The 20,551-nt window shown below is 39.8% G+C and overlaps 1 protein-coding gene across 9 annotated transcripts in view; it reads right to left on the reverse strand.

Moving 5' to 3' along the window:
• mpp7a (MAGUK p55 scaffold protein 7a) overlaps nt 1-20,551 on the reverse strand; it is a 544,364-nt gene that overhangs the window by 42,993 nt on the left and 480,820 nt on the right. For all 9 annotated transcript variants that reach the window (XM_070881484.1, XM_070881483.1, XM_070881489.1 and 6 more), the window contains one exon: nt 14,008-14,178. In XM_070881484.1, coding sequence (XP_070737585.1) covers nt 14,008-14,178 — 171 coding nt within the window. The remainder of the gene's footprint in view (nt 1-14,007; nt 14,179-20,551) is intronic.

Genomic DNA, 20,551 nt, shown 5'->3' on the forward strand with positions numbered 1-20,551 from the left:
TACTTTTATACTCCATCTCCCCAGCAATAAAGGCCAACATTCCATTTGCCTTCCTGATTACTTGCTGTACCTAAATGCTAACTTTTTGCGTTTCGTGTACAAAAACCCCCAGATCCCGCTCTACTGCAGTATTTTGTAATCGCTCCCCATTTAAATAATAATTTGCTTTTTTATTTTTCCTGCCAAAATGGATAACCTCACATTTTCCATTACAGTCCATCTGCCAAATTTTTACCCACTCACTGAGCCGATCTATATCCCTTTGTAGATTCTTTGCGTCCTCCTCACAACTTGCTTTCCCACCTATCTTTGTATCAGCAAATTTGGCTTCATTACACTAGGTCCCTTCATCCAAGTCATTAATATAACTGTAAATAGTTGAGGCCCCAGCACTGATCCCTGTGGCACCCCACTAGTTATAGTTTGCTAACCTGAAAATGACCCATTTATCCCGACTCTCTATTTTCTGTTAGCTAGCCAATCCTCTATCCACATTAATATATTACCCCCAAACCCGTGAGTTCTTATCATGTGCAGTAACCTTGTGTGTGGCATCTTATCGGATGCTTTCTGGAAATCCAAATATATGACATCAACCGGTTCTCCTTTATCCACTCTGCTCGTTACATCCTCCAAGAACTCCAGCAAATTTGTCAAACATGATTTCCCTTTCATAAGAACATAAGAAATAGGAACAGGAGTAGGCCATACGGCCCCTCGAGCCTGCTCCGCCATTTAATACGATCTTGGCTGATCTGGTCATGGACTCAGGTCCACTTTCCTGCCCGCTCCCCATAACCCCTTATTGGTTAAGAAACTATCTATCTATGTCTTAAATTTATTCAATGTCCCAGCTTCCACAGCTCTTGGAGGCAGCGAATTCCACAAATCCACAACCCTCTGAGAAAATAAATTTCTCCTCATCTCAGTTTTAAATGGGCGGCCCCTTATTCTAAGATTATGCCCCCTAGTTCTAGTCTCCCCCCATCAGTGGAAACGTTCTCTCTGCATCCACCTTGTCAAGCCCCCTCATAATCTTATACGTTTCGATAAGATCACCTCTCAATCTTCTGAATTCCAATGAGTAGAGGCCCAACCTACTCAACCTTTCCTCATAAGTCAACCCCCTCATCTCCGGAATCAACCTAGTGAACCTTCTCTGAACTGCCTCCAAAGCACGTCTGTCCTTTCGTAAATATGGATGTGGCCTCAACAATACCCTGTATAGCTGTAGCAAGACTGCCCTGCTTTTATACTCCATCCCCTTTGCAATAAAGGACAAGATTCCATTGGCCTTCCTGATCACTTGCTGTACCTGCATACTAACCTTTTGTGTTTCAGGCACAAGTGCCCCCAGGTCCCACAAGTACTGCAGCACTTTGCAATCTTTCTCCATTTAAATAATAACTTTCTCTTTGATTTTTTCTGCCAAAGTGCATGACCTCACACTTTCCAACATTATACTTGATCTGCCAAATTTTTGCTCACTCACTTAACCTGTCTATGTCCTTTTGCAGATTTTCTGTGTCCTTCGGTGCACCGAGTCCACAGTGTGTACCATCTACAAGATGCAATGAAGCAAACTCGCCAAGGCTTCTTGACAGCAGCTCCAAAACCCGTGACCTCTAGCACTTAGAAGGACAAGGGCAGCAGGTGCATGGGAACACCATCCTGACTTGGAAATATATCACTGTTCCTTCATTGTCAGTGGGTTAAAATCCTGGAACTCCCGACTTAACAGCACTGTGGGAGTATCTCATCGACTGTAGTGGTTCAACAAGGTGACTCAACACTACCTTCTCAAGGGCAATTAGGGATAGACACTAAATGGTGGTCCACATCCCCTGAATAAATAATTTGTTTCAAAGTTTTTAAAATGGGATAAAAGATCTCCATGAAAATATGCAGAAAAGATGAATGATTATACAGGTGCATCATCGAGAATCCAGAGTTCTGGAATCCGGAATGTTCTAGAATCCGGACCGATCGGTGGCAGAGTCGTCCGGAATCCGTAAAATGTTCTGGAATCCGGACCAGACGACCCTGCCCGACCATGGGCCTTGACTCACCGCTGCTGCCCTTACCTCGGGGCCTCCTCGCTGGCCCACCAGACGACCTCCATGGCGGGGCTCTGACCAACATCTCGGCGGGGCACTTCCCGACAACATCCTTGGCGGGGCTGGCCCGATGACAACTCCTCAGTGGGGCCGGCCGGCCCGCCTGATGACATCCTACTCGGTGGAGCCCCGCCTGACGCGAACACCTCGGCGGGTCCCGGACAGCTCCTTGGCAGGTACCCACCCTCCCCCCCCCCCCCCCACCCTTTCATTCCAAAATCCAGAAATACCCAAACCTGGGCTCGGGTGTCTCTGGATTTGTGACGTCAGAAAGCAAATCGAAATTCCGGAAAAGCCCAGAATCCGGAACAGCCGAGGGTTCCAGATTTTAGGCGCTGCATACTATCTGTGTGGCATCATTAAAGGTCAAGAACATAAATGTATTGTTTAATTTTAAGAATGTGTAGTAAAGAAAAGAAAACTTGCATTTATACCTCAAGGACAAGGGCAGCAGGTGCATGGGACAACCCAAGTGCTTCACAATGAAGTACCTTTGAGGTGTAGTCTCTTGTGAAATTGTACACAGCAAGCTCCCATAAACAGCAATGTGATAAATGACCAGGTCATCTGTTTTTGATGGTGTTGGTTGACCGATAAATATTGGCCAAGACACTGGGAAAACTCCACTGCTCTTCTTTCAAACTGCCATGATATCTTTTAAAGCCACCTTCGAGAGAAGGCAAGGCCTCGGGTTAAATTACAATACTTCCGACAAAATATGTTTGATCATTATCTCCTCTGATTTATAGTCTACTGTTTGACTATATAGTATAGTTTTGTTAATTGTTGTGCATGGATTGGACATGTTTAATATCAAATCTACTAAGACTCCTTTTCCTCCTTCAGCTTTAGCCTTTGCTATTTCAGCACCTTTCATAAAATATGCATGTACTTCTTTTCTTCCTATATTTAGCACCATAAGCATGTCTGCATTATATTCCACCTGCCATAGCTTTGCCCACTTACAAACCTGATGTAATTTCTGAGATGCCTCATCCAATTCTATTGCCCTTCCAAGTTTGCTGTGATCTGTCTACTTGACTACTTTTCGTGTGTTTCTGAATCCAGGTCATTATGTAAATTAGCAGTAACAGTCATACCAGTCCAGAGGCACCTAATTCAGTACTTTCCCTCACTCTAATATAACTCCATAAACAAGCACTCTGAGCTAGAAATTAGTTTTCTGGTCATAGCGGTATTTTTTGCCACCGACATTGTTTAAAGACCCAAGTTTCATTACAAAATGCACCCAGCAGCAAAAATCGGCGTTGCGCGAGGATTCGCAGCGGAAACCTCAGTCCTTGCCAACTTTAGTCAGTGGCCAATTACTGCTGTGAGAGGGGCCTTGGGAGGGGGGAAAAACACAAAAAGATAGCAAAAACCAAAAAAAAAATGTAAAAATCATAAAACATTCACAAGAAACTTAACTATTGAGTTGCTGAAAAATTTAAAAATAAAAACTTTAACTTGCCTTTTTTGCAGGTCTTCATATGTACCGCTGTTCTTAGGGCTGCAACGCAGGTTTTTCTTGGAAGTTTTTTTTCACCCAGAATATGGGTGCGCCAAAAGTCCAAACTATAGTGATAGCCGTCTTGCATGCCGGCGGTCGCTTTTCAGCGGTATTTCAAAACCGCTGGCGCAAGACTTGGGCGAAATTAGCAGATAACCATTTTTGAGAAACATCGCCGAAAAAACGGGACAAGGTTGGTGAATTTCCAGCCCATTGTTTTCTATCCTTGAGCCAGTTTATTGCCCATTCGCAGTTTTACCCTGAATCCCCACATTTTTGAGTTTAAGTAACAATCTTTTGTGTAGAACTTTATCAAAAGCCTTATGGAAATCAAAATACCATAGTATCATAGGGCTTATCACAGTCCACTTGCGTTGTCACTTCCTCAAAGAATTCAAGGAGCTTGGTCAGGCAGGATCTTCCATCTCTGAATCCATGCTGACTGCTGTTAGCTCGGGTCTTGTACAGATAATGCTCAAGTTTATTCCTGATAACTGATTCCATCACTTCACATGGACTGGACGTAAGACGAAAGGGTCTGTAGCTGCCAGTGTCTCTTTTGTCACTCTTTTTGAATATGAGTACATTAGCTAGTTTAAATAGTGGGGAACGAAGGGCCTAGTAAGAATGAGGGGCTTAAAGAACTTTTAAAAATTAGTATTAGTAAAGAAATAGTACTGGTGAAATTAATGGGACTAAGAGCCGACAAATCCCCTAGACCCGATGGCCGACATCCTAGGGTTTTAAAAGAAGTGGCTGCAGAAATAGAAGATAGTTTTGATCTTCTAGAATTTCCTAAATTCTAGGATGGTCTCCGTGGATTGGAAGGTAGCAAACGTTATCCCACTATTCAAGAAAGGAGGGAGAAAACCAGGAACTACAGTCCAGTTAGTCTGACATCAGTAGAAGGGAAAATGTCAGAATCTATTAGGGACGTGATAACAGGGCACTTAGAAAATCATAATGGCCTGCAATTTGCGGTCAGCGGTGAAGAAAAACCATTCGCCGCTGGCCCCGAAGTAAGTTGCCCATAAAGATCTCGCAATCTCTGTGACAAGTAGTTCGGCTTTTCCGACTAACAGTTGAAATCAGTGGAGTTAAGTGGCAATCCCATAGTGCGAGCTGCAGTGACGTCAACAAGCTGCCTAAGCAGCCAATCACATTGCAGAATTATCACACAGAGAACCAAGATATAGGAAGCACCAATAATCAATCACTTTAAAAACATTTGAGAGCAAAATCAAGATTGGGACATACACACTCATGAACAAATGTTTAATATATATTTTTTATTAATTGTAAAATCTAATCATTTTTAACTTAATGTAGAAATTTGACATTCCACCAATGTAAAATAAATTTTTCAGGGCCAGTACAGCTGTTTATCAGTAGTTATTACTCAGATTAGCATTAAAAATCCAGCTACACCTCATTTGATGGGGTTTCGAACAGCGATATTTGTTCAGAAAAAGGGAAGTTTTCACCAGATCAGTGATTTCACTGATTGCCGGCTCTTGGAGAGGTGGAGCCTGTGGAGGAGCAGTGAATGATAGACTGCAACTTCAGCATTTGACGAGGTGTAAAACGGGTTGCCAATTTGCTATTCCCATTTTTCACCCCAGTGCTCTATTTACTCTCTTCACAGAATGAGGAGAACTCAATTGTCTCCAAGATGCACCCAAGAAAAACACCTCATTAGAATGCCACTTGTTACCATCCACACACCTACAGATATACACTCTGTGAAGCCATTGTTCATGGCAATACAAGGCGACGTACTGCTATAACTTGCAGGACCTTTTCCAGGACTCATTGCAAAGCACCCATTGATTGGTGCAAATATCTGAACCCTTGATTTGACATCCCAATGTCTGCTCAACGAGAGCTCTTGCACTCATGTGCCTCGCTTGTATCTATTCGTTGTTGGGTACAGGACTTATGAAGAGATATTAGCCATGGTTGCACTATAGGTTCATATCTCCTAGTTGGAATCCCTAAATCTTTCTTTCTCCTTCACAGTAGTCACAGTTGATTGCCTCAGAACTACATCATGCATATCCTCCAGAACCGTGCATCGAGGGACATTATTTTCCATTGCAAGTGATATACCAATTGCATTTCAATGGAATGATTACCCTTCCTATTATGCACATCAGATTTTGTCCAGTGTAAAATAGCTACCATTTGAAAATAAAGCAGCTGACTCTGCTGCTGAAATATGTGCAGCTTGATGTGTGATGAAACATGGCTTCAATTGCCTCCTAAATGGAGCAATGAACTGCAAATTGGCAGACTCTTGAAATATCTCCTCTGTGTGCCAGGTTGAGGACAGTGAAAGCAGCGCAGATGAGAGAATATCCTTGCAAGTCTTATCCCGAGTTAAAGCCCGTTTATGCTGACGAGGTCGACTCTACTATTGTTACCTGGCTTAGAATCTGTTATGAATTATGCACTCTCTGTGCCCAACTAGGCCACATTTTTCTTCACTATACAGCATCTGCCAATGACCACTGCACCATGCTGAGGCAGAAAACCCCAGTTGCTTATTCACTTAGATCGTGATACGTTCTTGTTTAAGAACAAATTCTAGGATGAACCCAGCATAAAATACTTAAGGACAGAGTTTCTCCTTTGGGCGCAATCACAAATTTTGCCGTTTTGTCGAGTTTCTGTTCAAACTCGTTTGCATATCATCAAACGCAAAATGTGCCACGAACCAGCACAATTGGACAGCGTTTGAAAACGCAAATTTAAAAAATATCTAATTTTGCTTTTACCTGTAATATTCCTTGATTTTCTTTTAAAAGAGTGGTAACTTGCAGCTGAAAATGTGTTTATCACAAAAAAACATTTTTAATCATAAGTGTAACAACTTGTTACTAACTCGATTTTAAATTACTGAAAATTACTTAAAAAAAATATTGGCCAAGAATTTCTGTTTGGAGGCTTCCTGTGGGCGGATATGCCTCCAATCACAAACATTTCTACGAAAGTAGAATAGTCCCAGAGGTTCGGAAACTTGCGAAGGCCTTTGTGGAGGCACACACATCCCAGGAGTGTATGGGTTTCGTACGCATCCCTGGGATCATGTGGGTTGGTCCAACCTATCAGAGGAGGGGGATCCCCCTCATACTTGAGAGTTCTATATATATATACGGAACCACCCTAAGTATGAATGGAAATACCCCTCAAAATAATGATTTTTTAAAGTTATTTTCAGTATGTATTTCAAATTTATAAAAATTGGATTTAATTTTTTAAAACAAAAATTAAATTTTTTGAAAACTAAATTAAAAAGTTATTTTTAAAGGATTTTAAATGTTGAAATTATTATAATTTTTTTAAAATATCTTTTTCTGGATTTTAAAAGTCTTACGTAAGAATTTGAAGGACATTCATTGGGTAGGAGTGGGACAAATAGCCCAACTCTCCGTCCACGGAGGCCCTTTAGTTTCGGATGCTTGACAGATCGCAAATTCCGGGTTTAGGCACATGCGCTTCGTATACTTAAACCCGAAACTTGCTGGCACCCCATGTGCGCATTCGTATGGGAGTGCGAATTTAGGCCCATACAGAACCATTGGCTAGTTATTTTGGGGTATAATAGTCAGTTCCTTCGTAAATTAAAAAAAATTACATTCAAAAGCTCGAGATCCAAATTTTTTTTTTTATAAAAGAGCCTCCTCGAAGGTCTGCAACTGAGTGCAATTAGCAGAAACACCCAATGGTGATTAATTCAATCTGGGGGAAGTAGCCAGTTTTATCGGCGGGGCCTGCTTCTAGCGCAAAATATCGCAGCAACTTGAGCTATGCTGAAAGTAAATTGTACTTAAAATTCCGTGTTCTTTTCCACAAATTACGGTGATTTTGGACACTCTAGCCCTGAATTTTCAATTATCCTCCACAGCTGCACAAGATTTCCATGCTTAGCTTTTAATAAGAACACAAGTTAAATATGGCTTTTCCCTTAATTCTTGCTAAGGCTTTAAGGCTTTTTAAAAGTAGGAAAAATCCTCATGAGCACCAATGACAAACTATTAGCATTTTGTACCTGGATTACACCATTTTATACTCTGTGTTAGAAATCAGGGTGTCCAAAATGTAAATGGTTATACGAACAAAACTATGACGTGAATAATACTGCGATTAAATGATTGTATGTTTCTGCTCGAGGCAAGTAAAGGGTTAATGTAGAAGTTATGTTTTACCTGGGACTGCTTAGTTTCGTTTTCCAATTTGCATTAGAATTGAGACAGTGTTTTAATGAATTAGATTAGAGGATGCATAACATTCCACATGGGGACCCACAGCATGATGTGGCCTTGTCTGTTGTCTGTAAGTTTAGGATTTTGACTTGGTCTTTAATTTGGTCAATGAAGGCCAACCTATGTTTGTTCCATTATTGCTAATAACCATATTATAATGCTACGGTAGAATTTGGAGCTTGCTTAACAGAACTGCTTGCGAAGATAATTAAAAGTTAATTAGTATAAAAGACTTGGAGTAGAAGGAATGGGAGTTAGGGTATTTGTGTCGATCGGCTGAAGTGAGACAGCTCTGGCCTGGGCCTCAAGATTGAAAGGGTACAAGGCCAAGCCTTGGACCAATTGTATCTGCAAAGATATGGGCAAGAGAGATAAGACAAATTCCAAATGAAGAACTTTCAGTAAGTATAAACAGGAAAAGACATGTGAACAAGATCATGAGACATCTTTAGGGAGGGCTTTGACACAAGAATCGAGACAAAGGACTTGAAGCCCTTTTCGGTATTGAGTTTTTAGGGGAACCTCTATAGGCCAAAAGGTGTTGTCAATATCACATTCCAGGCTCATCCCTAAAGAGAGAATAAAAGTAACACAGAGGGCTTATCCCCACAGACGGTGGAGGGAAGAACCAGAAGTTGGGCTGGTCGAACACGCTTCGAGAGTGATCCCATGTTCACTGAAGGAGGCTCTAGACGAGAGGAAGAGAGGCCACAAGCCAGAGAACTGCTCACGTGCGCTAGCCGTCTTTCTGATCGGATCGGTATCAGCTGCTTGTCACGGTTGTATGTTTTTGCTGTATAACTAGTGTGTTATATTCAGTCTTAAACTTTGATTAAACACAATATACCCACCATATTGGTTTACAGTTGATCCTGATTATTAAGGTGACCAGAGATAGCTGTAACTTGGTTATTTCTAACAACTGCACTTTATTTCAAAAATGATATGGCTCGATAAGACTACAGAAATTTTTAAATCCTGAGAAACATATACAGCAAGTAATGTAATTTAGTCTAAACTGTCAAGATTTTATAGTTTTTGAATGTGTGAATCAAATCATCCATTACAGGATGAAATGTGAGCGCTATATTTTATACAGACAACTATGTTATGATAATAATGCATCACTTCTGGAAAATCATTTAGCATGGTTATTTTTCTAATCTTTTGTCATACGCTATTAGAGTACGATATGACAGCAGTTATCCAATGCAATTACAAATACAGACTTTGCCTTTACTGCATCCTCTTTTCTCTCTGAAACACACACAATCTTAGACAGGGTTGTCATAGAGCAGCATCCTTCCAGGCGTCAGAACAAAGGGAGAATGCTTTGATGGATTTTTCTATAATTGAATTCAACCCCTCCTCAAAATGGTCTTCCTTGATGCACAGCAGATGTTGGAAGGAAATACTTAAGAAATTACCAATGGAAAGATAGCTGCCAATAAGTTTTACATTGTTTCACAAAAACATTCTTAAGCTTTTAAGATAAAGTTGAAGTTTGTCTGTATTTTTGTCCCAGTGATGTTACCACCTAATATTTGATTTGTCCTTACCTTAATATTATTGCTAAACAAAAACTTAAGTTTGATTAGATTTTAAAATCAAACCTTGCCAAAAATCTGAAAATCTGTTTCAATACCTTTTATAAAAATATAGCAAAAGTGTGGCGTCTTTGTTTGGTAAATATATATTGATTTAAAAGAGAACAATGTGGGAAATGTACGCTCTTTTTCTTTCCTTACCCTCCATCAAAAATATTAAAATGTTACCTGGGAGGAGATATCTTTATTTCTAGCATGTGCATTGCCCCCACACCTACCCCACAAAAGGGATTACTATTGAAAGTCTTTATGGAAAGTTCAGAGGAACTTCATAAAGCATCCTGCAGAACAGTAGCCAAGGCCAGCTATGATGCCAATTCAGAGGTATCCAGAGCCAGAAATTGTCAGTACCCTGCTGTACACTTGGCCAGCATGGCTTTTCTAGCTCCAGCACTTCCTGATCAACATATCCTTCAGACTGGTCTTAAATTCCAACGTGTGCAGGATTCTGCATCCCTGATGTCACTAAAGCGACTCTTCGGTATTAGGAGAAAGGAGACGAGATCGAAATTACAATCATTCTTTAGATCTTAATGTAGCTGAGATTTGCTCTTGTTTACCAAAAGGTCATTCCCATAGAAGAATTGTCCTGACAATCTCGATGTGCAGTTTTAATGAGTCAGACAATTTGGTATGGTGAATGTCTATATTTTGGAGCAATATTGTAGCTCCAGATATAGGAGCTGCTGTTACCATTGCAGGGTTAATTTCTGTACAAATACCCAAAAGACATAAAACCATGTTGACCCTGAAAGGGCCCAGACAAGCAAGGGTTCATCAGAAAAGGAATCCTTTTCGAAAAATCCATTAGAAAACTAGAAATAAATATTTTAACACTATTTGCAAGTGCCCATGTTCAATCCTAAACAGTAATAAAATCCTCAACTTTGGTGAAGAATGGAAATAATGGTCTAGATTTAAGTTTTAAAATTTTACAAATGTAAGGAGATGTTTGAAAGGGAAAACATGAGTAAATAGAAGTGTAAGATTGTGTTTAAGCCATTCAGAATGCAACATTGATTGTGACAATGTAAATAAGTGCATGCAAGGTGTTAACTGAAGTTAATTGACAAACCAGGAAAGAAATTACAGATGGCTGATTATAGACGAGTTAGCTTAACATCGGTGATAGGAAAGATAATGGGATCTTTACTCCAAGATGTAATAGAAAAACATCTAGAAACCAAAAACATAATAAAGAGTAGTCAGCACAGATTTCAAAAAGGAAAGTCATGCTTGACCAAACTCACTCAATTCTTTGAAATAATGACAAAGAGTAAACAAGGATAAAGCTGTAAATGCAATATATTTGGATTTTCAAAAGGCCTTTGCAGAGGTACTATATAGTAAACTCATGTTGCGTCAGGGGACAGGTGGCTGAATTGATAGCAAGCTGGCTACAAAACAAAGAGTAGGGGTTAAGGGCAGCTACTCAGTTTGGCGAAAGGTGGAAAGTGGTGTTCCACAAGATGGGTGCTGGGACCAGTGTTGCTCACAATTTGCATCAGCGATTTGGACTCGGGAATCGGAAGTACAATTTCAATATTTGTAGACAACATCAAATTGGGGGCTGTAGTCAATATAAAGGAAGGTTGTGACAAAATACAGTACAATGTTAATAAAGTTGCAGAATGGGCATTTAATTGGCACATGAATTTCAATATAGACAAGTGTGAGGTGGCGCATTTTGGTAGGAAGAGTAAGGAAGCAACGTAGTGCGTGGAAAGTAAGAATCTAAATAGGGTAATGGAGCAAAGGAATATGGGGATACAGATACACAAACCACCAAGTAATGATGCAGGTTAATAAGGCCATATAAAAATCAAACCAAGCGCTGGGCTTTATTTCTGGAGGGATAGAATTGAAAAGTGTGAAAATCATGTTAAACTTGTATAGAACCATGGTTAAACCACACTTGGGGGCCGATTTTCAGCACCTGACCGCCCACTCCTGCCGATATTCCTCCTGAAGATCTGCCCACGGCCACTTTCGGGGTAGCCTGGAGCGGGTGGGAGGGGAGAGCCGCCAGGAATCGCCCGCTGAGTGGCGCCACTGAGCACCCACCTGCTGAGCTCCCAGATTCCTGTGGGCGGCAGTCGGTGGCAGAACGGGGGTGGTCTGCTGGCTAGAGACTGGTCTGTCCCCGACGGTGAGTATGAAGAACTTGAAAAAAAGATAAGTGAACATTTTAATACTTTTTTTCAACACAACTTACCTGGATGATGTCCCCTGAAGGTCTTGGGATACTTTTTTTATTTTTTGCTGGGTTTTTTTCAGGTCTTCGACCCTCCGTGGGTTCCATCCTCGGCGACACGTAGGCGGCAAGCGCCTCTGCCGCCGAGAATGCGATCTCCTGCCTGCTGCCATCCAGATTGGCGGCTTCTGTCTTCCATTTTCTGCCTGACGACCTTCATGACCATCCCGCCCAAAGTACCATCCGGTCCCTCTGCGGCTTTGGGCGGGCGGAGGCCTTGCTGAAATCGGCCCCTTGGAGTACTGTGAACAGTTCTGGTGTTCACATTATAAAAAGGATGTAGAGGCATTGGAGATGGTGCAAAAAGATTTATAAGGATAATACCAGAACTGAAAGGTTATAGCTATCAGGAAACACTCAACAGGCTGGTGCTCTGTTCTCTAGAAAAGAGATGACCTGATAGAGCTCTTCAAAATGATTAAGGGGTTTGATAGGGTAGACACAGAAGATGTTTCCACTTGAAGGGGATTCAAAAACTAGAGGCCATAAATATAAGAGAGTCATGAATAAATCCAAGAGGGAATTCAGGAGAAACTTCTTTACCCAATGAGTTAAAAAAAAGAGTTGCATAAACTTAGTTTATATTCCCTCGTAGTTAGAAGGCCGCGTGGTAATCTTAGAGGTGTTTAAAATGATAAAGAGACTCGACAAGTTAGATACAGAAAAACTATTTCTTCTGGTTGGGCAATCCAGAACAAGCTGATAATTTTTAAATTACAGGTAGGCCATTTAGGAGTGAAATCAAGAAGCGCTTGTTCACAGAGTAGTAGAAATATGGAACTCTCTCACCCAAAAGGCTGTGGGTGTTGGGTCAACTGAAAGTTTCAAGACTAAGAACGATAGATTTTATTGGGTATGGGTCAAAGGGAAATGCAGAAAAGGTGGGCAAATTGAGCAGAGGGACAGATCAGCCAGATCAGAGGTATAAATTCCATGATGTTGCTGTTCTTGTCCATTTCGTGATAGACGTCGTGGGGCTCGAAAGTTCTGTTGAAGTGTGCTTAGTGAGTTGCTGAAATACATACAGTGCAGTCATGGTGGGGAGACGAATATTAAGTTCAGTAGCAGGGACAATAAATACAGTCTTCATAAGTGTCGCCCATGTCCAAAATACAAAATCCCATTTCAAAGAAAGAAAAAAATAAAAGAAAAAGAAAGAATTGAGAAGTTTATAGAAAGGTCAGAAGACAGTTTGAACAAAAATAAACCAAACTAAAGGAATGAAGCACCATTGACTAATATAAAAAAAGGAATAACAGAACAAGCAGAATTGATGTACGTATTTTAAAAAGAATTAAAATGATTGTAATGTTAGCCGACCAAACGAGGCAGAACCTTTCTAGGATTTGTTGACAGGCTGAAACAGATTGGTCATGACATAGCACAATGGCCTGGATTTTGCGGTCAGTGGAGCGGTGACGGCGCTCGCCGCTGACTTCTAAGAAATCTGCCCAAAGATCAAGCGATCTCTGCGGCGTGGATTTCTCCTTGCCAGACATTAATTTCATTCTGTCGCCACCAAAAGGGGATCTCTGGCATCCAGCAACAGTGATGTCATCAAACAGTCTACGCAGCCAATTACATTGAAGAATTCTCAAAGACAGCAAACCAGGAAATAAAAGGCACTGATTACCCATCACTTTTTAAAACATTGTACAAGCGAAATAAAGATTGGGATTAAGGTAAAAGATGAAATATCAAAGAAAGTAAAAAAAAAATCTAGCAATTTTGATCATAATGGAGAAATTTGACTTTCCACAAATATAAATTAGATTTTCAGGGCCAGAGAGGTTATTCATCAGCAATTATAATGGAGTATGCTGTTAAAACCCCAGTTAAACCTCAGTCAACAAGGCTTTACTTTGTTGAGGGTTTTCACAGTGGGATTGGAGCATAAGAAATTGACGTTCATGTTAATTCAAGTGATTTAAAAAAAAAAATTTTTTATATAAAAGAGTTCCATCTGCGAGGACTTCAACAGTACACCCTGTGGAGGATCAGACAATCACTCTCAGCAACTTCTGGATTTCTATGTTTAACTGTGCATGTGCCAGCAGGTTGTCGTCAGTTTCAGAGTAATGATGATGAACACTGACAGTTTTGCCGTCATTACAACTGCAAATTCTTTGCCAATAATTTGAATAGTCAGTATTCTCACAACAAATTGCTAATAACACTTTCCCTGGTCAATAAATCAATACAAGGTAATAAAACCAGGAACAAAAATACAGTGGGAGTTAAAAATGGCACTTACCAACAAGAACTACAAGTCTGTACTTTTCATTAGGTTGATGCTGATAAGAGACGACTTCTTCATATGTTGGTACATCTGCTGTGTCGTACTGTTCACTTCTTTTACTTTCATACATGGACTTATTAGTCTTTCTGTCTTTTCTGCTCATTCGAAAACTTCTTCTGAGACCAGCTGTAAGAATTGAGAATTGTTAGAACATCCAGTCAGCATAAAATCCCATCAAGAGTTATTATATAAAACAAAGAAAATTCAGCATTATGATTATGCTATTATTCATTTAAGCCACCTAGCACAATCATGAGTCCTTTGGAATGAATACTGAAAATGTATGTGGAACATTTCCTCTTCCTAAACATATAATTGCTACTTAATTTGTTGCAACAAGCTATGTAGATACATGATTCAGCTGGAGACTGAACATACAGTAGAAATATATATAAGAGCGTTAAAAATACCTACATGCACATTTGTAGGTTATGAACCAAGTCAAAAATAGGTACAGCTGGTAAATTGAGATTCACTTCACACAATTTAGGTCAAACTTAAAAAACATTTCTTAAAAAAAAATCAAGAAAAGAATTTATATGTTGTCATTAGCATATGTAATATCTAGGTCATTACTTGTATCCTTCTGTAATTAATAATTTTATAGAAAAATTGTAAAATCTGCATAATCCGATAAACTTTAGTTGATTTACTGCTGTTACCATGAATTATACATCAGCTGACAAGGTCAGGAATAAGAGAGTACATAAAGGCAGAACTTTTCACACTAATGGGGTTAAATACTTTGGCACTACATACAATATTGCCTTCTGTCAACTGAAATAAAGTGTCAAATTGATAAACATTTGGATCACACACACACAAGCAATACAAATATTTATGCAATGATTTTAATTATGTGAAATATTTGTTAATTCCTTCCTCCATTTCTTATTTCTTCCACACAGCACACCATTTTGTGTGATGCAGATGGGCTGCTAGAACTGCCTCTCGATACAGCTTCTCTGCTAAGGAATGAACGGAAGCCATGTGACTAACCCTCCTATTGTCGTTCATTTCCTGGGGATATGACCATCGCATTTGCTCTGGAGGTATAACTGAGATAAGGAACTCAATTGTCTGGGTGATTTCACTGACAAAATAGAGCACAATAGTGTCATAACTATTTGGTAATTTTGATAATAGAAAGCAATTACTGGAAACTGTACAAGCCTGTCACCTTTAGGGCGTGGTTTGAAACCAATCCACACTTGCCAATCTATTAAGTACGAAGTGAAATTAATTTAGAACACGTCTGCATTATAAATTTGGCTCAAAGACACACTAAACCAGGAAACTCACCCAGAAAGGTCAACAAATGAATGGCACAGAAAATGCACAAAAGGTGGTAGTCAACATGAGGTTCAAGGTAAGCCACGTTGTTAGGGCAGAGTAGAAGCAGTTTTCCTTTGAATTTATTTGTTGGTGCAGTGACCTAGAATGCTCAATGCGAACACTGGGTAGCTGAAACGTGAACGCTTTGCATTCTCTAGACTGGATATTTCGTACCTTGATTAACACAAAATTTCCTCTCCCAAACAGCAATTAAATGTGCAACCAGATAGGTAAGCTTACTTATAAAATAACAGAATCACACCATCTTGAAATTTTGGAGCACCACATAAACCACGCTAAATCTTTATTTACATATATATAATCTAAATGGTTTTAGTTAATTTTGTGAAATACAATGTGTAAATACCTTGATATGCTGCATATAATTGCTACTTAATTTGTTGCAACAAGCTATGTAGATACATGATTCAGCTGGAGACTGATTTTGCTATCAGCATGAGTTGCAGATCCTGCTTAGGAGAGTTCTCAAACAAAAGTCACACAGCTGAAGAGATTTTGGTTCAGTTTCAGCAATTCAACAATTATTGACGGACAAGAAAACAGCACTAGTCTGGGGCATTTCCTACTTAACTTCATTACACAAATACATAAGCAGTAATTAAATAAATAGAATCCAACACAGACAAGAAAATGTGCGCTCAAGTTTAAGCTGCTGTTCAAATGTTCTAAAATTAGGCATAATAGACAAATCCAGGAAATTGGTTTCAATCGTGAATAAGTGAGGGATTACATGTAGTGACTGAAAAAACTGCTAAAAGTAGGGAACAGTTTATATAGGCAATATAAAAACTCAATCTAATTTATGAGAAAATAGAAAAGGAAATACATGGCAAATGTCAGGCGCATCTGCATCCGATCAAGGAAAGAATGTTAGCTTGAAGAGGATTTATACCTGCATTTTAGAATTACAGCTTTAAGTTAGGTCCCATCAACCAAGAGCAGAATTAGGAATGGTATGCACACACCACTCATACATAATTATCTGATAACTCCCATTGACAATTAATGGGAGTTATAAGTACTTAAGCAGTTTTTGAAAAATGATCTAGACATATTTCAGACTTCAGTTTTATTGTAGTATTTTAAGTCATCGAGGCATTTTTTAAGTTATCACTATCTGAAGGGAGAGATTAAAACTTGATTGTACACCAAATTTATGAACCAACCCAATTAACGAGAGAGAGACCAGTATCCCAGATCAATCTGGCTTAGGAATTTTTTTAATGATGTACTTTCACCTCTAGCATCATAATACGAGTCCAGTTCAGACAGATGGGACTGAGGCTATTGCATTTGACAACCGATAAAGATACTAGTGAAACAAGTCTGGAAAGTTTCAACCCAAGTCTCAATGGGTATAAATTGTTATAGCACGAATTAGCCCTAATTTGGAAACCCCAGTCAGAGTGCAGGAAATGGAAATGGCACAAAAGCATGGTAGGGGGTGACCTTCAGAGGATACGGTACACTTGATTGCTGATACATTATAAAATAGCTCCAAATTACATTCAGTCTATACTAGGCATGACATGGACGTTCACAATTTGGAGATTACCGTAAACTGGAAAGTGCTCTTCACTGCTGATAGCTGTCACTATGATAAGCACACAACTGCACTTGGCAACATGACGACCCTGCACTGACCTCTTACAACTAGCTCAAAGCTAATCAAAATGCAGAAAGCTAGGAAAAGATTAAACAAATAAGGATAAAATAAACAATTCTATTTCAGTGCATGCTAGTTAGAGCAATTTTTCTGCATCTGTTTGATAGACGACTAAAGATGATGCCAAATGGCGCAAGGTTAAAATCACTCAGCTGCCTACGTTGAAATTTTAGTCTTCGACTTGTGGCATTAGTTTTGTTAAAAAGTCAGCTAAGATGTTAATTGAAATGCATTGGGGGGAGGGGGAAAGAGACAAGGCAGTCAATGTTCCCCATAGATAAGAAATAGAAGCAGTAGGCAGCCCATAGGACCCCTCAAGCCTAATCCGCCTTTCAATAAGATCATGGCTGAACTTTGACCTCAACTACACTTCACCGCCCAATCCCCACATCCCTTGATTCCCTTAGAATCCAAAAATCTATCAATCTCAGCCTTGAATATAGTCCACGACTGAGCATCCACAGCCCTATAAAGGTAGAGAATTCCAAATATTGACAATCTTCCGAATGAAGAAATTTCTCCTCAGCTCAGTCCTAAATGGACGAACCCTTATCCTGAGACTATGTCCCCCTATTTCTAGGCTCTCCAGCCAAGGGAAACAACCTCTCAGCATCTAACCTGTCATCCATCTCAAAATCTTCTAAGTTTCAATGAAATCACCTCTCATTCTTCTAACCTCCAGAGAGTATAGGCCCATTGTACTCGATCTCTCCTCAGAGGACAACCTTACAGGGACTTCCTATTGGACTAAATTATAACAGTAATTTGTAATGCTGACTTGTTTGTTGTTTCTTGCCCTGCATGCCATGTTTTGAAGTGGCGCTACCTTTGTGAATAAGTATTTTTGTTTGCAAATAAATTATACCATGAAGTAAATCATTTTGGAATACATCACTTGCATGCTGCATTATCAGGACTAAAAGAGTCCAACTCTTCTGGCTCTCTACCATCCCCAAACAAAAAAGAGTCCTGACACGTTTTTCATGAAAACAATCCCTTTAACACTTGCAGTGAAGTATTGTCTCTGTATACACTGATCTAACTATTTAAATTGAATGCTTCATTTTAAATTTACAAACCTATATATAGTGGTTTATTGTCCTGCATCAATCATTAAATATAGAAATCATACTATCCACAACTTAAAAATTTGAACACACTTCACAGCTAAGCAAGTGTTTCAATCTGCACAGCAATGGATTTATCAATTTTTTTTTTTAATACACTTGGCCTGTAAGAGGAAAATTTGGCATTAGGGATACCAGTGGGACAAGGGTTAAAGTGCTGGTTCCTGCACCAACCCATAAGGAGGTAAAAGACCTCTCTTCGGCCTTGTACCAAGGCTCCAGAAGTTATCAATTCAATAATATTCCAACAGGATACGATGTGAGAACCTAAACAGACATTGGTAAGACCTTGCGAAGAGACCAGAGATTGACTTCATGGCACCAAAGGAAATGTATAACAAATTCCAACCTAGAGATACCATTCTGGGAATGGTCTAAGATGGTCACGAGATCATGGCCTGTCAGTCAGAGCTCATGACCTGTCAATCCGGAATAATACTGATAAGGTAGTCCAATTAGAGAAGTAGCACTGATAAGGTAGTCCAATTAGAAATCTAGGGAGGTCTTGTCCAGGAACAGAGGGGTTTTTGAAATGTATAAAAGTTGTATGATTGTGCTGTTCGGGGAGCATCTCCACTCACAGGCGGCTGTGATAAGGGGTGTTCCCGGATGTTCATGATAAAGATCGTTATACTTTGCCATCCGTCTCTGTCTGCTAACTTCGAGAATTGCTACGTGGGCTGGGGCGAGTGTCGAACCTCTATATCAGTGGGCCCGCTCATGGGAAAAGAAGCCTTCCCTCACCCCCATCAACATTTGGCGCTGCGAGCAGGGTACGGACTTCCCGAACGGAACAATGACCCAGCTGTTGGGGTGAGTATGTTTTAATTTACCACCTTCAAGTTAGAGCTGTGGCATTGTAAACCGCAAGGGAAGGACATCCGTACAAAAGAACCATCTGTATGAGTCCCGGAGGGACGGAGACGGAGGACAAGGACGATCTAGGGGTGAAAGGGGGTCAAAAGGTGCATCCTAAAACGCGCGCGTGGAGGTAGCACGGCAGTGCGAGGGTACGACGCAAGGGAAGATAGAGAGAGAGGTCTATTGACCCGAAGCGGTACGAGCGCACGGTGCAGGGACGAGAGGGTATAGAGACAACGTCCCGGCAGTGACGGGATATATTGACCCAAAGCGTGACAGTGGTACGAGTGTACGGCGCCAAGGGAAGACATATAGATAGCGTCCTGCATACCTAACACGAATTTAAGGAAGTACCCAAGACCCTCATAGCCCCGAAGAAGATGGGTAACACGCTATTAAAAAGGCGAATAAAACCAATCATTAATTGTAACTTGCGTAACTACGGAATGCCATAAAAAAGCTAGTGGTGAACTATCTGCGAAGGTCTAAAAGGGACTTTTGAAAAATGTTAAAACAGCAAGCTTTAGCTGTTTAGAAAAAACATTGCAACGACCTTGAAACTGGAATTTGAGATAACGAAAAGCAGCCCTCAAAGCCTACGTGCTAGACTCCGTTCTAGTTATGGAGAAAAGAAAAAGATAAAGACGCCACTTTGAAAGTAAACAAATTGAACGAATTTGAAGAAAAGTGATCTGAAAAAAAAAGACGTAACGCACTAATTAGGTGCTGGGGGAAAAAAAAGGGTGTTTGCGATGGAAAAAGACATAACTTACTAAATACAAGTTGATATCGGCTGTGAAAAAGATATTGGTTTAATTGGAAAAAAAAAGAATTTGAAGAGGTAAAAGACACTCTCCATTGATAATGATTTTAAATTACGAGAAAGTTTCACTGCAGTTTGAAAGACTTCAAAAATGGACGTTGTTTATCAAGAAAAGTCCCGAATTGTTTAAACAAGCAGAAGGGTTTTGAAAATAACGAGGAGAAAAGATCTAAACTATGCGAACTCAGCACAGAAAGAAAAAACTGGGAATTAGAGAATCTTACTGAATTTTTAAATTCTTACAGAAAATGGAACTGGCACGGATGTTTAGATTTTGTGCTGAGAGAGAAATAAAACACAAGATTTGCCCAGTGAACGGGACCGTAAAATAAAACGAAATGTTGAAATGTATACAGCGTGTGTGAAAATTGGATTTCAGTAAACAAAATAGCTATTAAAAATGTGTGGTTTCGTTTTAAAAAAAAATCTTTGGCAAGTACTTGAATTAGAAGTTAAGAAAAATTGGAGTTTTAATTTAAAATGCCGTCTTTCCTGATGAAAAGACTTTTATTATGATGGCTTTACTAATGATTTCTGCTGTTTTAACGGATTCCTAATTTCTAAGCAAGTTTTGAAGGCACAAAGACTTAAAAAATAATTTTTCGGATGATTATGCGATGTCACGTAATGACATCAGGCTTTCTTACAAACCTGTAAAGGAGTTGC

This window comes from Pristiophorus japonicus, chromosome 5 (genome assembly GCF_044704955.1).
Source record: "Pristiophorus japonicus isolate sPriJap1 chromosome 5, sPriJap1.hap1, whole genome shotgun sequence".
Classification (NCBI taxonomy): domain Eukaryota; kingdom Metazoa; phylum Chordata; class Chondrichthyes; family Pristiophoridae; genus Pristiophorus; species Pristiophorus japonicus.